The sequence below is a fragment of the Mustelus asterias genome, chromosome 7 (assembly GCF_964213995.1).
Source record: "Mustelus asterias chromosome 7, sMusAst1.hap1.1, whole genome shotgun sequence".
Taxonomy (NCBI): Eukaryota; Metazoa; Chordata; class Chondrichthyes; order Carcharhiniformes; family Triakidae; genus Mustelus; species Mustelus asterias.
In genome coordinates, this window is record NC_135807.1 from 61,387,804 (window position 1) to 61,403,581 (window position 15,778).

At 40.6% G+C, this 15,778-nt stretch overlaps 1 protein-coding gene across 8 annotated transcripts in view; it reads right to left on the reverse strand.

Annotated features, from left to right (window-relative positions):
* Positions 1-15,778, reverse strand: part of prkdc (protein kinase, DNA-activated, catalytic subunit) — a 219,777-nt gene that overhangs the window by 109,637 nt on the left and 94,362 nt on the right. For all 8 annotated transcript variants that reach the window (XR_013498316.1, XM_078216124.1, XM_078216123.1 and 5 more), the window contains exons 43-47: positions 15,320-15,488; positions 11,047-11,112; positions 10,502-10,574; positions 6,433-6,581; positions 273-413 (exon numbers count right to left, since the gene is read on the reverse strand). Coding sequence is in view for 7 of the 8 variants with exons in the window: in XM_078216124.1 (XP_078072250.1) it covers positions 273-413; positions 6,433-6,581; positions 10,502-10,574; positions 11,047-11,112; positions 15,320-15,488 (598 nt within the window). In the remaining variant the exon portion in view is untranslated. The remainder of the gene's footprint in view (positions 1-272; positions 414-6,432; positions 6,582-10,501; positions 10,575-11,046; positions 11,113-15,319; positions 15,489-15,778) is intronic.

A 15,778-nucleotide genomic window follows, 5' to 3' on the forward strand; every position in this document is an offset into this window, starting at 1 on the left:
CCGTTTAAAACTTTCTTGCATAAATATACAAGGGGAATTATTTATTCACACTTTGTTTGGAGCAATACGATACAGATTGCAGACAGATAGCAGTGTAAGCCAATACCTTTGTGGGTTTCTTCAATTAGCTCAATGAGGATTGCAGCACTAACCGAATGAATTTTTCTCTCGCAACGTTTTAGAAACCTATATTAGTTTGAACTTTATTTAGGAGCGTGTTGTTTGTCATAGAAACCATAATTAAATAGTTGTAGTATAATTGATTTCCTAACCTCCTCAACTTTTGGTGTGATGTTCATCTTCTGCATGTGTTTGACTAAAGCAGTCATGGTCGCCATACATTCATGCTGGTTCATCTCATCCATCTCAAGTTCCACAATGTCACTCTGCACAATATTTGGCTCCATCCATTGCTGCAGGCAAACAGAAGAAAGTTGTGAGGCCTTAAACTTTACAACTTGTTGTTATTTTGAATGTAACTACAACCTTAAGGTTGCAGCTTAAAATTAAAAACATATTTCCAAAAACATATGAAAAATTAGTCAGAAAGCCGCTGTGAATGACAATTCACATTTTGACCTTTTCTGACATGGCTTAAGACAATACGTGCTGCTCAAATAGTTCCTGGTGTATGGTGATTAAAAGTTAATTCCTTGTAGATGTAGTTTAGCTAAAGTGGACTGGAAACAGCTCCTTGAAGGTAAATCTGTGTCAGTGGGAGACATTCAAGGAAGAAATGGTGAGGGTTCAGAGCAATTATGCTCCTTCGAAAAAAACTGTGGGACTAACAAATCCACAACCCCTTGGATCATCAAGGGGCTTAAATTAATAAAGGGGGGAAAAAAGGAAGCTTCTGACAGCTACGGAGGACTCAAAACATCAGAAAACCTAAAGGAGTATAAAAACTGAAGGGGTAAAATTTTAAAAACTTAGGAAAGCAAAGAGACGGCACGAAAGAAATGTTGGCACAGGAAAACCCAAAACATTTTTATAAATACATAAAAGCGCAAGAGGATAACTAAAGAAAGAGTAGGGCCTGTTAGGAGGCAGAGGATGCTGGTAGGGTCCTTAATGAATACTTCATGATTGTTTTCACAAAATAAAAGGAACAATACAGACATTACAATCAAAGAAGGAGGTTTAACATATTTTAAGGTTGATAAAACCCCAGGCCCAGATAAAAGGTGTCCTAGTTGTTAAAGAAAAGAAATAGCAAGCACTCGGAGCATTATTTTCCAATCCTCTCTAGCTACATGTGGTATCAGAGGACAAGAAGACAACTAACACTGTACCACTGCCTACAAAGGATAGACTGAGTAATTACAGTGCAGTCAGCCTAACCTCAGTGTTGTAGAATCCCTACAGTACAGAAGAGGCCATTTGGCCCATCGAGTCTGTACCAACCACAATCCCACCCAGGCTCTATTCCTGTAACCCCACGCATTTACCCTGCTAATCCCCATGACACTAGGGTCAATCTATCATGGTCAATCCACCTAACCTGCTCATCTTTGGACTGTGGGAGGAAACCAGAGCTCCCAGAGGAATCCCACGCAGACACGGGGAGAAAGTACGAACTCTATACAGACAGTGACCGAGGCCGGAATTGAACCTGGGTCCCTGGTGCTGTGAGGCAGCTGTGCTAGCCACTGTGCCACACCTCTGATAGTGAGAAAACTATCAGAAAAAGAGATAGGATAAATCTTCATCTCGAGAAACACAGATTAAGCAAACAACCAGCACAATTTGTTAAGGGAAGGCCATGCCTGACTAATATAATTCAATTTTTCGGAGGTCACAAGGAGAGTTGATAAGGGTATTTGATGCAGTCAATATGGATTTTAGCAAGGCTGCACATGACAGACTGATTATGAAATTAAAAGCCCATGGGATCCTAGACAAAATGGCAAATTGGATTCAAAATTGGCTCTAAAGCAGGAAACAAAGGGTAATGGTGAATGGTTGTGTTTGTGACTGGAAGATGTTTCCTCAGGGCTTAGTATCAGGTGTCTTGCTTTTTGTCATATATATGAATGGCTAGGGGACTAGAAAGTAGCGGATAATTAATAAATTTGCAGATGACACAAAAAGTGATTATGTGGTTGATAATGAAGAAGAAACCAGTAGATTGCAGGAATGGAGTAGTCATGTCAATGGAACAATAATAAATGGAGTTCAAAAGATGGAATCTGAGATAATATATTTGGGGAAGGCTAACAATATAAAGGGATATATAATAAGTGGCAGTATAATGAAGTGTAAAGGAAGCGAGGTGGGGGGCTTGGAGCGAGTGTCCACAGATCCCCGAAGTGGCTGGACAGATCAAAATGGTGATCAAGAAAGCACATGAGATACATGTCTTCATTAGTTGAGGAATGGAATACAAGAGCTGGAAGGTAATGTTGGAACTGTATAAAATACTAATTAGACCAGAGCTGGAGAACTGCATTCAGTTCTGGTCACTGCGCTATAGGAAAGATGTGATTGCATCTTTCTATGAAACTTCGATTTTTTTCGGGAAAAGGGAAGGGAAGGAAAGTTATTGTGCCTTTTTTAGGGCGATTGAGTTTCATGAATTGACTGCACTCTATGCAAATACAGAGGCTACCAGGCGATTCACACCGAGGGGGAGGGGGGGGGGGGGGGGGGGAGCCTAAACCCACTGAAGAGTGTTCAGGGGTCCATCGGTATACTAGGAGATTGGTTGAGATGACCCCCCCCACCCTGATTACTAGCCTCCCAATGGCTCACCCCAACCGCCATATGGCTGAAGGGGTCATATGGCCTATCTCTTTTCCTACTGTTGTGTATTCCACATTTAATCATTTGTTGGTTGGCAATGCCTCACTTAAGGTGTTGCAATCAAGCAATAAAGTAACTGGTTGGCTATGTTTGACTTTGCCTTACATTGAAGGCATAGGTTCCATCAACATCAACCAAATGATACTTAACAAAGAACAAAGAACAAAGAACAATACAGCACAGGAACAGGCCCTTCGGCCCTCCAAGCCCGCGCCGCTCCCCGGTCCAGGATTGAATCCTGAATCCAGGATCCCCGCCCAATTTTCCAGCCTATCTACATACCAATATCCTATCCACCGAGCTGTCCCTCACAGCTACGATGCTTTGTTCATCACAACCTATTAACTCACCCCCACCCCCCCATTCCAGACCATGTGATCTCCAGGGAGAGGCGAAAACCCAGAGTGAAAACCCCAGGGCCAATATGGGGAAAAAAATTCTGGGAAATTCCTCTCCGACCCCCTGAGGCGATCGAAACGAGTCCAGGAGATCACAATGGCCCTGATCGGAAAATGCTTCCCAACCCTAGTCATTTCCACTTCCACGAACACCATATGAATTCCCTGCCCCCGAGACAGGTTCCCAACTATCCGCAGTCTCGCTCTGTACTGGCACCAGCAAGATGATCATAGAATGAAGCCTTGAAACGAGAAACAAGGAACAATTAGCTCGCGCCGCTCCCTGGTCCAAACTAGACCATTCTTTTGTATCCCTCCATTCCCACTCCGTTCATATAGCTGTCTAGATAAGTCTTAAACGTTCCCAGTGTGTCCGCCTCCACCACCTTGCCCGGCAACACATTCCAGGCCCCCACGACCCTCTGTGTGAAATATGTCCTTCTGATATCTGTGTTAAACCTCCCCCCCTCTGTGTTAAACCTCCCCCTCATTCACGGAGGAAGCACAGAACAAAATGGTACATTTCAGCACGGATTCCAAGGTAAAGGTTTGACAGAGATTTCCCAAAACAAATTAAATTCAGAAATATTTTCAAGCAAAACTTCAGGGCATAGTTATCATACTTCCCTATCTAAATGGCAAATATGTGCTGGAATGGAATGGAAATTATTACACTGTGACAATCACTTACTGTCAGAGCAGCAATAATCACAAAGGCTTAAAAAGAATAAGGAAAGAAATGGGGATGAATCCACATATTATATCTAAAGGTCAAATTATATCACAAAGGATGACAGATTCACCGATAACGCGTCACACAAAAGGTACTACATATATTCAGAGGATTGGCAAATTAACAGGAAACAGAGTCAGGATAAATGGATCATTTTCAGGTTGCCATATTATAACTCGTGGAGTGCCACATGGATCATTGATGGGATTTATAATTTATATTAATGACTTGGATGAAGGGACTGACTCTACTGCAGCAAATTTGCTGGAAATATGAAGATAGGTAAAGAAGCGAGTTGTGAGGGGGGGCACAAAGAGTTTACAAAGGGAGATTAACTGACTAGGCAAAAAATTGGCAGATGGAGAGTTGCGTGGAAAAATGTTTGATTGTCCACTTTGACAGGAAGAATAAAAAATTAGAATATCATTTAAATGGAGAAAGACTGCAGAAAGCTACAGTACAGGGGGATCGGAGTGCCTTGTAAATGAATCCCAAAAAGTTAGCATGCAGGTACCGCACGTAATTAGGAAGGCAAATTAAATGCAAGCAATTAGGAAGGCAAATTAAATGCTGGCATTGTATTACAAGGGTTGGAGGAAGGAGGGAAGTCTTGCTACAAATCTATGGGGCATTGGTACGACCACACCTAGAATAATGTGCAATTTCTCCTTATTACATTGGAAGGAGTTCAGAGAAGGTTCACTAGGCTAATTCTTGGGATGAAGTTCAAGGTAGTGTCCTTGGCCCAACCACGTTCAACTGCTTCATGAATTCCTTCCCTCCATCACAAAGTCAAATGTGGAGATGTTGGCTGATGATTACACAATGTTCAGTACTATTCGTGACTCCTCAGACACTGAAGCAGTCCATAGTCCATGTCCATACGCAGAAGACCTGGACAATATCCAGGCCCTGGCTGAATACTTGGCAAGTAACATTCGCACCACACAAGTGCCAGACGATGACCATCTCTAACAAGAGAGAATCTAACTATCTCCTGTTGACATTGAAAGGCATTATCATTGCTGAATTCCCTACCATCAACATCCTGGGGGTTACAATTGATTGGAAACTGAACTGCACCAACATAAAATTACTATGACTACAAAAGCAGGTCAGAGATTGGGAATTCTGCATAGAGCAACTCACCTGCTGACTCCCCAGAGTCTGTCCACCATCTAGAAGGCACAAGTCAGAAGTGTGGTAGAATAATTTCCACTTCACTGGTTGAATGTCGCCCCAAGAACACTCAAGAAGTTCAACACCATCCAGGACAAAGCAGCCTCCTTGATTGGCACCCAATCCATCACCTTTAAGATTCAATCCCTCTACCACCAACACAGTGGCATCAGTGTGTACAATCTACAAGATGCACTGCAGCAATTCACCAAGTTGACAACACCTACCAAACCTATGACTTCCAGCACCTGACAGGACAAGGGCTGCAAATGCATGCAAACACTTGCAAGTTCCCCTCCACATCACATACCATCCTGACTAGGAACTATATCACCATTCCTTCATTGCCGCTGGGTCAAAATCCTGGAACTTCATTCCTAACAGCCCAATGGGTGTTCCCAACACACATGGATTGCAGTGGTTCAAGAAGGCAGCTTATTTTAAGAGCAATAAAGGATGAGAACTAAATGCTGGCCAAGGCAGCAGCGCCCACACTCCACGCATTTAAAAAAAATAAAGATGCTATCTTGTGAGGAAAAGTTGAACAGGTTGGATCTATACTCATTGGAGCTTAGAATAATGAGGTATTTTATTGTAATATGAGATTCTGGGGGACATGACAAGGTTGATGCTGAGAGGAAGTTTCCTTTCTTTGGGGAAATCTAGAATTGAGGCACAGTTTAAAATTAAGGGATCCCCTGTTTAAAATGGAAATAAGGAAGAATTTATTTATAGGTTCATTAATTTTTGTCTACCCGAGGGCAGTGAAGGTTGGGCCATTGAATATATTCAAGGCTGAGTTAGACACATTTTTGATCAACAAGAAAGCCAAGGGTTATGGGGGAGCTGGCAGGAAAGTTGGCTTTAGGCCACAATAATATCAGCTACGATCCAACTGAATAGCAAAACAGGCTCAGGGGATGGGGGCCAAATTTTATACTCCTCTTCCTAGTTCTGATGATTATACTGTCCCATTCTACTTATGATGACTAAATTTAAACAGGTTAGTGATCATTAGTATCATCAAGAAATGGCAATATAGTCCCATTGGCCATATTCAAAAGTGTGAAAACTTACTAAAGAAGATGATTGCTGGAAGATTAGAGGGATGTTGACCAAGGGGGAGGAGAATGATGATGTTGAACAACATGAAATTAAAAATGGGAGGCTGCTCTGAGCAACTGAAAAGGAAAGCAGAAGACCGCGAGACATGAAGAAATGAGCCAAGGACCTATCTTTAAGCAGATGACTGCTGCTACATGCCCAGCCCAAAAACACTGCATTCCTGATAATCACACCAAGTATGAAATAATTTATTACCATTTTTCTGGTACGAGCAACAGGTACTTTGGGATCTTGTGAACTATACGAGAAGCTCTGGACACCAGTAGAGAAGTCAAACTGACTCATTTCCTCACTGAGACTACTGTCGACCATGTATGACTGCGATGACAAATAATGGGGTTCATCTGTAAAAAAAGAAAAATCACCAACATGGGCAAAGTGTAGTCAAGTCATAGAACTGTGATGGCTACATTTTTGACAACATAATAGAGAACCTAATTGTTCTAATCAGTAGTATTCGATTTTGAGGTGTTCACAACAATTTTCAATTTATCGGTTAAAATTTTTAGTTTTTCTTTCCCTGTCACTGGACAGTACTTACCACCTCATCATATTTCTCCATGAAGGGGCACATAAAAGATATGGGCCGGAATTCTCTGGCCATTCACGCCCCGCCACTACTGCCAGAGAGGCTGAATATGGCGCTCAGCCAAATCTCCATTCACTGCAGCAGGATGGGAGAATCCTGCTGGTGTGAACGGCCGGAGAATCCCATCTATTATTTCACTGGAGACAGTTCAGAGAAGGTTCACTAAAATGATCCCAGTATGGAATGGTTATCTTATTAAGAAAGTTTAAACAGGTTGGGACTTCATTCATTGGAATTTAGAAGAATGATAGATGATATCATTGAAACATATAGGATTCTTAACAGATTTGACAGGATAAATGCTGAGAGGATGGTTCCCCTATGGAGAGTCCAGAACCAGAGGGCAGAGTCTCAGAATAAAGAGGTGCCAATTTAAGACTATGGGGAGGAGGAATTTCTTCTCAGAGGGTTGAGTGTCTTTGAAACTCCTTGCCACAGTGTGTGTGGGTGCAGAGTCATTGTGTATACTTAAGGTTGAGATAGATTTTTGATAAGGGAATCAAGGGTTAGGGATAAGGGCAGAAAAGTGGACGTGAGGAATGTTGGATCAGCGATGATCCTATTGAATGGTGGAGCAGGCTCAAAGGCTTGAACAGCCTACTCCTGTTGTTATTTCTTATGATCTTATAACAATCTGAACTCCAGATTACTTCATGACCACTATCAATACCTCTCTATTTACTAGTAAGAACTGAGTGTTAATAAACATGCTGCACAATCCCAGTTTCTCTACTCACAGAAACTGTAGATTCTGGGTTTTTTTTGCTAAACTGATACAATCTAAAAGAATGCCAAATTGTGCCTTGAAGTCGTTAGGAAAAAAAAGACTTAAAAAAATACACTGAGCCCAACCCTGAATTTATGAATAAAGAATCTGCCACGTTGAATCTTTTCACATCCAGAATTTGGGAGAGAAGCACAAAATGATTCTCCGTAGATACTTCTTCAATACTGACAGGATATAGTAAATGCCTCACCAAACTCTTTGCATTAGGTGATACACAATGGAGCTCTGTGATCTTCGTAGCATTTACACATAATCACACTAAATTTATAGCAGAGAGTCAGTCCAATTGGCCTATGTTGCATACAAGCTTCCTCCCATTTTATTTACTTCATCTCAGCCTATCGATTTATTCTTCTGTTCCTTTCTCCCTTATGTGCATATCTAGCTCCTCCTTACAGGCAGTATCCATGATATTCATCTCAGCTACTTTATGTGGTCTTAATTTCCACATCCAAACCACAAAGTAAAGAAGTTTCTCCTGAAATCTTTATTGGATATATTAATGACTATCCTATATATATATTTACATTTAGGTGTCTGTTGCGATCCTCCTCATCTGAGCAGATCCTGTGTATACGGAGGGCTTGTCCGTAGGGGATGGCTTCTTTACCGTGTTTTGGGTGGAAGCTGGAGAAGTGGAGCATTGTGAGGTTATCCACGGTTAAGTGAGGAGGATCGCAACAGACACCTCCAGACACTGAAAGATGCCCTCATAAGAGCAGGATATAGCGCTCGACTCATCAATCGACAGTTCCGACGCGCCACAGCGAAAAACCGTACCGACTTCCTCAGAAGACAAACACGGGACACGGCGGACAGAGTACCCTTTGTCGTCCAGTACTTCCCCAGAGCAGAGAAGCTACGACGTCTTCTCCGGAGCCTTCAACATGTCATCGATGAAGACGAACATCTCATCAAGGCCATCCCCACACCCCCACTTCTTGCTTTCAAACAACTGCACAACCTCAAACAGACCATTGTCCGCAGCAAACTACCCAGCCTTCAGGAGAACAGTGACCACGACCAGTGGCGGATTAACCATTAGGCTGAGTAGGCTTAAGCCTAGGGGCCCGAGAGCAAAAGAAATCACTAACTGTTCAGGTGAGTGTTCATTTTCGGCACTGAAGAGGTTCAAAATCTATTTGCACTCAACAATGAGCGATGAGAAACTTAGTCATCTGGCACTCATGCACATTGAATCAGACATGCTTCGATCTGTTGATTTACATGCTGTTATCGACACTTTTGCAAACCAAAAACACGGAAGCTTTTTAAAGTACAAATGTAAAGAAAATGAAAAATGAATAAAAGGGCTGTAATTGATTCACATAACTTTATGATATTATACATGTAGTACATTATACATAGTACAACAATATAAGTTATCTAACGTCACTTTATTCTATTCAACGAAGGATGGGGCAGGGGGCAAGGTCAGGGGGCCTTACTAAAGCTCAGCCTAGGGGTCCGGGTGGTAGTTAATCCGCCACTGACCACGACACCACACTGCCCTGCCACAGCAACCTCTGCAAGACGTGCCGGATCATCGACACAGATGCCATTATCTCACGTGAGAACACCATCCATCAGGTACACGGTACATACTCTTGCAACTCGGCCTACGTTGTCTACATGATACGCTGCAGGAAAGGATGTCCCGAGGCATGGTACATTGGGGAGACCATGCAGACGCTTCGACAACGGATGAATGAACATCGCTCGACAATCACCAGGCAGGAGTGTTCTCTTCCTGTTGGGGAGCACTTCAGCAGTCACGGGCATTCAGCCACTGATCTTCGGGTAACACGACAACGCAGAATCGCTGAGCAGAAACTGATAGCCAAGTTCCGCACACATGAGGACGGCCTCAACCGGGATCTTGGGTTCATGTCACATTATCTGTAACCCCCACGACTTGCCTGGACTTGCAAAATCTCACTAACTGTCCTGACTGGAGACGATACATATCTCTTTAACCTGTGCTTAACCCTCTCTCCACTCACATTGTCTGTACCTTTAAGACTTGATTACCTGTAAAGACTCGCATTCCAACCATTATTCTGTAAATTGAGTTTGTGTCTTTATATGCCCTGTTTGTGAACAGAACTCCCACTCACCTGATGAAGGAGCAGCGCTCCGAAAGCTTGTGACTTGTACCACCAAATAAACCTGTTGGACTTTAACCTGTGCTTACCCCAGTCCAACGCCGGCATCTCCACATCATTCTTTACTGCACCATTCAATTGACATATAAGCCGGAATTCTCCAGCCCTTTACGCCGGTGGGATTCTCTGGTCCTGCTGGTGGCGCACCCCCTGCCGTGGATTTCCCGGTGCCATGGGGTTGGTTCAATGGGAATTCCCATTGACAACAGCAGGGCCAGAAGTTCCTGCCAGCAGCGAATGTCACGCGCTTCTCACCAAGATAAACACTGTGGAAAGGCCAGAGAAACTCACCCATAGTGTAACACTGGCAAATTTCTGGGAGTAGGCCCGTTTACAAATACATCTAGGAAATAATGTATAGCACTTCAGACTATAAAAGCTTTATTAGAGACTAAAATAACAAGGAGGAATGGATGAAAGGACTTGCATTTATAAAGTCCTTTATCACATGTCAAAAAAGAGACTCTCAGCATAGATTCTGCAAAGAAAGAATAATGAAATTTGCAGCACAAGTCCAGTGATACATGTAGGGATACGACTTGTGGAGACAATGGGACAATTTGCATACTCATCCTTCCCTTGGTCATGTGTTCTGTGATAACCTCATCAATGGAAAAGGAACCATACCAACAAATATAAATATTGCCCCTTTATTAGACAACATTAATTAGATGCATCAATTTATTTCACAATTCAGACCGAATAGTAAAATTCCACACAAACCTGAATCTCCTTCTGCTGCTCTTCTTGCTTCTTTTCGAATAGCAAAATATCTTTTTTTCTTTTCCACTGGGACCTTGAATAGAATATTTCATTTAACAGGGCATTTAAAACTGACAGATCTTCCATATCGCGGTCAAATATTTTCCACACATTGCACTTTTTGCCTTTCCAATATGTTTTCCTATGTTCATATGAAGTATGGAAACAGTGGAATCGAGTTCTTATAAACGGGTTTGTTTGTACAACGTTCTAGTACAATATTTATAATTACGTATTGCCAAGCTTCACTTTTATCTTTCTCTTTGCCATCTTCCCAAGTTTTCAATTTGTCTCTGCTTTCCAATCATTTTATTTCCTTGCTCTTCATTTTCCTGATGCATTATAATCCTGGTTTCTTTTTTCTCGTTACACTCACTTCCAATTTCTTTCCTTACTCTTCCACATACCAATACCAATAAGCATGCAATACCGGGGACATTTTGATAGAAAATACACAATTTATCACCCTCTATACTTACTGCTCTATATACAAAAATATTACTTACTTCAACCTCCACAGGAAAACTGTATGTGCGTTGAACATCTAACAGATTTTCAAAGATAAAGATATTCTGTAAAAGAAAAATGATTTGTTTGCTGCGCCTTGATTGGTCAGGAATATTTTAACAATTTACTGGAGTCAAACAGAATACTGACAGGGTTTGCCAGTTGAGTTTTTATCCCATAAGAAACATTTATCCAAGTTATTGAGTCATAGAGTTTTACAGTGCATAAAGTGGCTCTTTGGCCCATTGTATCTGCGTCGGCCATCAAGCTCCTGTCTATTCTAATCCCATTTGGAATATGCAAATTTATTTTTATTCTTTTAACTGCTTCCGTTTTTTCCTTTCCCCCTTTTATGATCTCCCCACACAAGAAAACATATTCCTGTTTAGTTAATACTCATGCCTCTCCACAAGTCCACCACTCAATGTCACTTAATGGTAGACTTACAGAGTGCACCCTAGTTTCTTCCTGCTGAATATGTAATGATTCCAAACTAGCAGCAACACTAAAATACAATCTTTATATAAATTTGGTCTTATAGTTAACTGCATTTTAACATTGGATACTGCTATGCTCCTTGCACATTATTCCGGGATCATGAATGTTAAGCAGACATCCTTAAATAGATTATATTTTTGTTGTACCTATCATATTGTTTTTACTTCAAAAAAGTAAGGTCGTCAATTTATTTATCGCATAAAAGCCAACAACAAATGATCTTGCATGTTGGAAATGCCAATTTTAAGATGCTCAGAGAACACATGTAAAAAAAACAAAGTTTAATATTTATACACAACTCGCAGATCTTTTCTGTGTTGCACATTGGAGTGATGACCAAATGTAGTCTTCTGGTTGATCTAGAGGATGGCGGTTAATTATATCAAAGCACATGGACACAATTCAGAATGCATTTTTAAGTCCTAAATTCTGTGCTTATTCCAATATAAACAGACACACAATTGAAATTTTTATGCAAGTTCACCGTGCTGAATACACTCTTCCACTAGCAGGTGGATGTAACTATAAATGTGGACATCATAATGGAAAAGGCTGATTGGAAACATGTTCACATTTTAAGATCTTTAATATATCAATAGTAGATAGTTGTTCACAGTTCATCAGGGAATTTGCTGATTCATAGAAGTAGGGTGTCTTTGTTATGCAGAGAATACATAAAGGGAACTAGTGTGCAATGACTGAACAAGTTAAATTTAATTTTGATGAAATTACATCCTGTAATTCTTAATGGGCCTTTGGAGATTAATTTCACAATTTTGTCCATTATTCTGCAAAAAATATAAATGGGTGTTTATAATTGACATGCATTCTTTACATCATGTTTTTATGATTTTTACTGCTGCAAACTTAAGGGAACGCAAGATGCTATGATTAAAGGTGGACTTAGGTATTTAATATTACTGAAGAGGGTTAATGGGTTTCAAGTCCAAAGATTCTGAACTCTGGTAGTAAGAGGAGCAAGTCCAGGGCTTTGGTAGAACAGGGGTGCCAATCTTGAGTTTGACAGTACTTCAGAAAGTCAGGAAAAAGATAGAAGCATGGGGGAAAGCCCTTTGATTTGGAATCATTGTGGAGAGGGAGCATGGCATTTGGAAGACATAGATGAGGTTTGCCACAAATGTGGGCTAGAGGGGAGGAGCAGGATGTGGGCCTGACAGTACTTGTGTGGGAGTCAATCCCATGAATGGCACCATTGTTTTATAACTTTACACAGAATCTCTGCAAAAAAACTATTCTGTAGGTAAGAACAAAGAAAGAGTAGACCATACACTCCTCAATTTTGCTCCACAATACAAAAATGATCATGGCTGATCTTCTACTTTAATTCCTCTTTCCTGCCTGCTCCCCATATCCCTTGATTCCCTGAGACACAAAGAATTATCTAACTCAATCTTAAATGTACTCAATGATGGAGCATCCACATTCCTCTGAGGTAGAAAATTCCAAATATTTCCAACCCTTTGAGTGAAGAAATTTCTCAATAATGGACCCCTTATCCTGAGACTGTGTCCCCATGTTCTAGATTCCTTAGTGGGGAAACAAGCTGTCAATATCTATCTTGTCAAGCCCCTTCGGAAAACTTTTAACGAGATTACCTCTCATTTTTCAAAACTCCAGAAAGGCCCAATTTACTCAACTTTTCATCATTGGTTCCTGGGCTGAGAATACTGTCCAATCTAGTGAACCTTCATTGTATCACCCCCAAAGCAAGTTTATCCTTCCTTAAAAATGGAGACCATAAATGTACTCCAGATGTAGTCTCACCAAAGCCCTGTACAATTGAAGCAAGACTTTCTTATTCTTGTTCTCCAATTCCCTTGCAATAAAAGTCAAATGCTATTTGCCTCCTCAATTGCTTGCTGTACTGCACATTAGCTTTCCATGTTCCTTCCACACATGTACCTAAGACACTCTAAATATCAACATTTAGAAGTTCCACACTATTCAAAATATATTTTACTTTTCGATTCTTCTTGCCAAAATGGACATTATATTTTCCCACATTATACTTCATCTGCCAAGTTTTGTCCACTCACCACCTATCTACACCCTTTTGCAGACTCTGCCTCATCCTCACAACTTGCTTGTGTACCTAGCTTTGTATCATCTGCAAATCTGGCTACAATATACTCTGTCGCTTCATCCAAGTCATGAGTATAGACTGTAAATAGTTAAGACAAATCCCTGTGACACTCCAATAGTTATAGTTTGCCAGCCTGACAATGACCCATTTATACAGACTCAGTTTCCTGTTAACCAACCCTCTATCCACTCTAATAGAATATCCCAACAGCATGAGATCTTTATCTTGTGGCTCTTTTTATAAGGTGGTACCTTATCAAATGACTGTTGGAAATCCAAATAGACTACATCTACTAGTTCACTTTTTTTCCACCCTGCTTGTTGCATCCTCAAAGAACATAAGATGGTGAAAAGGGCAGACAAGTGGTAGGTAACATTTAATACAGAGAAATGTGAAATAATTCAGAAGAATAAAGAAAGGCAATATAAACTAAATTATACAATTTTAAAAGGGGACAGGAACAGAGAATCTAGAGGTATACAAACATAAATCTGGAGTGGCAGGACAAATTGAGATAGTTGTTAAAAAAACATATGGGGTCACTGGATTTATGAATCGAGGCATAGAGTTCAAATACATGGAAGCAATGATGAACCTTCATAAAATACTGGTTAGGTGCCAGCTAGAATGTTGTCTCCCATTCTGGGCACCACACTCTGAGAAGGATGTCAAGGTTTTAAAAAAAGGTGCAGTGGATATTTACAAGAATTGCACAAAGAATTAGAGTTTGGTTATGTGGAGGGCCAAGAGAAACTGGGGCTTTTCCATTGGAGCAGAGAAGGCTAAGGGAAGGTTTGATGGAGGTGTTCAAAATCAAGATTGGTTTTGATAGTGCAAATAAAGAGAAAGTGTTTTCAGTGGCAGAAGGGTTGGACACAGATTGGAGGAAAACAGCAAAAGAACCAGAGTCATGAGGAAAAACATTTTACATAGTGAGTCATGATCTGAAAAGGGTAGATTAAATTGGAACTTTCAAAAGGGAATTGGATGATCACTTGAAAAAAGCTTTGGGCTGAGAAAGAGTGAAGGAGTGGAACTAATCAACAGTTATTTCAAAGAGCTATCACCAGCACAGTGGGTCAAATGGCCTCTTCCTGTGCTATGCTAGACTACTTTTCTATGAAATGTTGCTAACTCAAGGGTATGAATTTCAGATCACAAATAAAATGAAGGGAGGGATTTGAGATTTGCAATGTGCAGCAAAAAAAAGTGAAGGATGAAGAATCCATGTTAGTTTTTAATAAGGCATCAAATAACTACATATATATTTTCAAGAAAAGTATAGGTAAAGAGTGTGGAAGTAGGACTCAGATCACTCCTTTGGTGAATTATCACAGGCATGTTGGACCTCCTCCTGCAGTTTACAATTCTGAGATTCTACCAAATGTCTACCTATCATGTTCCTGGACCTTCAAATCACCATGTGGAAACTCTCAAAAAGAAAACCATCTTCCCACCTCATACCATAGGGATTAATTACATTCATTAAAAGAAGATGCAAAGTACTATTTATGTAAATACAAATATTGCAATCATTTCTAAGAATGCTCACATTCTTAAGACACTATTAACTGCAACTTTTACTAATATTAGCAACAGATAGGGAAACAATTAGACAAGGCATAGTCTCAGGAAGAATTTAACTTTTAAATTCAAGAATCCCATCTTACCTTCTCTGGTTTTTCACTGAAAAGGAAGCCTTGATAAAACTTAGCCTCTGTGAAAATACAACAGAGGAGAGCAATCGTGCAGTTATAAGCAGCACAATGATACTGTCTCCGCTTCTCCAAGAGCTGAGTTTCACCGGCCATGTTTTCAGTAACTGCATCATAGCAGGACCTTCAGAGGACAGAAAGAAAACACAAACACATTCTGTTACTTGTATAACTGCAAACTGCTTCCTGAAAAAAATTAACGTGTCACAGTTTTTATCTAGGATTTTTTTTACTCAAGTGGGATACCATTATGTATATTACAGAATGCTTAATCACAATGAAATCTCAATAACTCACACACACATCACACACACCACACACGGTCGTAACTTCCTCAGAGTGGCAATCAGCGTTAGATTGATATAACCTTGTCAAACCATCTAAAGTTTGCGATTTAAATTGCATTTTCAGATG